The sequence below is a fragment of the Echinops telfairi genome, unplaced genomic scaffold (assembly GCF_000313985.2).
Source record: "Echinops telfairi isolate 266 unplaced genomic scaffold, ASM31398v2 ScPeMD7_7475;HRSCAF=8513, whole genome shotgun sequence".
NCBI classification, from domain to species: Eukaryota; Metazoa; Chordata; class Mammalia; order Afrosoricida; family Tenrecidae; genus Echinops; species Echinops telfairi.
Genome location: NW_022111379.1, coordinates 4,151,406 through 4,153,697, shown reverse-complemented (window position 1 = coordinate 4,153,697; position 2,292 = coordinate 4,151,406). Strand labels below are relative to the sequence as shown.

General features: G+C 56.1%; 1 protein-coding gene and 1 pseudogene across 1 annotated transcript in view; one reads left to right on the top strand and one right to left on the bottom strand.

Moving 5' to 3' along the window:
- The window catches only part of SPESP1 (sperm equatorial segment protein 1), a 36,411-nt gene extending 35,729 nt beyond the window's left edge, over positions 1 to 682 (bottom strand). The window contains exon 1 of the mRNA XM_045285818.1: positions 513 to 682. Within this exon, the coding sequence (XP_045141753.1) occupies positions 513 to 576 (64 nt within the window). The 5' untranslated portion in view covers positions 577 to 682. The remainder of the gene's footprint in view (positions 1 to 512) is intronic.
- Positions 601 to 2,292, top strand: part of LOC101649956 — a 2,195-nt pseudogene continuing 503 nt past the window's right edge.

Below are 2,292 nucleotides of genomic sequence, written 5' to 3'. Positions count from 1 at the left end.
GTGCCAACCACTTTATTCACCCTGCGCTAGTAGCACAGGAAGCAGCCACGGGCAATACCGGAAGCAGGGAGCTATGTTCCAATAAAACTTTATTGATGAACAACGGACTGCGGGTGCCTTACTTTTTCACGTCTCTACGGAACACGTTTGAAAGTGTGCCAGCCATACGAAAACTTGGGCCCGCGATTAGATGGGATGAACACCTTGGAGACGTGTCCGCGAGCCCCATCTGCCCCGACGACGCACCCCTAAGTCACGTCTGGCGTCAATGACCCGCCCCTGCGCTCGCAGGTTGGCGGCAGCGAGTGCAGGCCGCGGTGGAGAAGGTGCCAAGTGGGAGAAGGAAGGCACACCTGAGCGCAGGTAGGCCGGGGCCCTGGGCAGTGGGGCGTGGGCGGATCAGGGAATCCGTGGGAAACGGAAGGGCCAGGCTTCCGGCGGCCCCAGAGCCTGGAGGGAAGGTCCCCCGGGTGCGTCGCCTGGGCCGCCGCCCCCTCGGGGCAGTCACTCACTCGGAAATGCCGGCACGGACGAAGGCCATAGCAACAGCGCGACTAGAAGGACTAAGGACTTCATGGGCGTCGTCCGAACCACTCCGCCATGCGACTGGAACGTCCTGGGCCCAGCGGGCCGGGTACCTCAGGACTGAAACCGGGGGGCGGGTGTCCGCGGCAGACGATCCCACCTCAGGGCCCAGGCGCCCGGCAACGGTTGTGCCGTCTGCGCAAGCGCAGAGAAGGTGGGGGAGGGGAGCGCCAGGGGCAAAGGACCCCTCTTAGCCGGGGTCGCGCGCAGGGGGCGTGGTTACTGCTCGTCGCCCCGCCCCTGCGCGCATGCGCGCGGGGGAAGCTCTGGGCAGCGCGCACGCTTGGTCCGGGCATGCTTGCGGGCGCTGAGTATCCGGGTCCATCCGGGAGAACCTGGCACTCAACCTGACCAAGTTGTGGTCCCTGCGCTGCAGAAACATCATGTTTGATGGAGAGATTGAAAAATAACCTGGTTAAAATGATTTAAAAAGGAAAGAAAGAGAACCTGGCAGTTACAACCCCGTGAAAATGCTGTAACTGAAGAAGCAGTGGACCTTCTGTAGAACAGAGGAGGGACCTCCCGCATGCAAGTAGGGGAGGGGTTCAAGGGGACGGGTGCCTTAAGTCACCTAGATAAAATAGTTCATTCTAATTGGATCACAGACTGAGGAGCGGGTGGAAGTGGCAGGCAGAGCTTTAGGGCCCAAGTACTGGGCTGCTAACTGCAAGGTCTGTGGTTCAAAACTATCAGCCCGCCTGAGGAGAAAGATGAGGCCGTCTGTCCTGGTGAAGATTTACAGAATGGGCCTTCAGCCCCGTTCCAAGGCAATATAAAGCTTACTGTCTCCTTTGTTCGTCCTTGTCCTCTTGGCGCCAGCCAGGTACGACTAGCGGCTTCCCTCCCTCTTCTCCCACCCAGTAGCTCACCCTCTGAGTCACTGAGGCCCAAGAATTGCCTGCCTTTGGGTCACGTGGTTAAAGTCGTCGCTGGTGGAAGCCGAGATCTCTGGCAGGGAAGCTCTTCGTGAGAGGGCTCAACACAGAAAGAAATGAGAAACCCCGTGAAGCAATGTTTGGCAAATATGGAGGTGAATCGTGGAAGTACTCCTGATGAAAGGATTTGCTTTTGTCATCTATGAAAGCCCGGCAGATGCTTCAGATGCAGCCCGAGATGTGAATGGAAAGTCTTTACATGGAAAAGCCAGCTAGGTAGAACAGAACAAGCCACTTAAACAACATTCGAAAGTGTAGACGTGGACCCCTCTCCACCTCCAAGAAACAGAGCCCTCCAGGAAGGCTTTGAGGTGGAAGAGGAGGCAGTGGAGGAACCAGTGGACCCCCTTCACATGGGGGGCATATGGATGATGGCGGTTATTCCATGCATTTCAACATGAGTTCTTCCAGAGGACCACTCCACTAAAAGGATTTCCACCACACAGTGGAGGGCTACCTCCTAAAAGTCAGCTCCTTCAGGACCAGTGCACAGCAGCAGTGGGATGGTAGGAAGTTCTTACTCCTGAATCACTTAGAAGAGATAGTTAGAGGCTCACCATGAAGGGAACCCCTGCCCTCCCGCAGAGATGTTTATTTCTCCCCTAGAGATGATGGAGATTCTACTAAAGACAGCTATTCAAGCAGAGATTACCCTATGTGGTAGTCACCTACCTAATCTGGAGTCAATTTAAGGATTAAGAGTGTGGGGGTGGAGTCTAGGCTGTCAATCTGGAGATAGCCAATGAGACTTCTATGTGGGCATGGCCTTCTC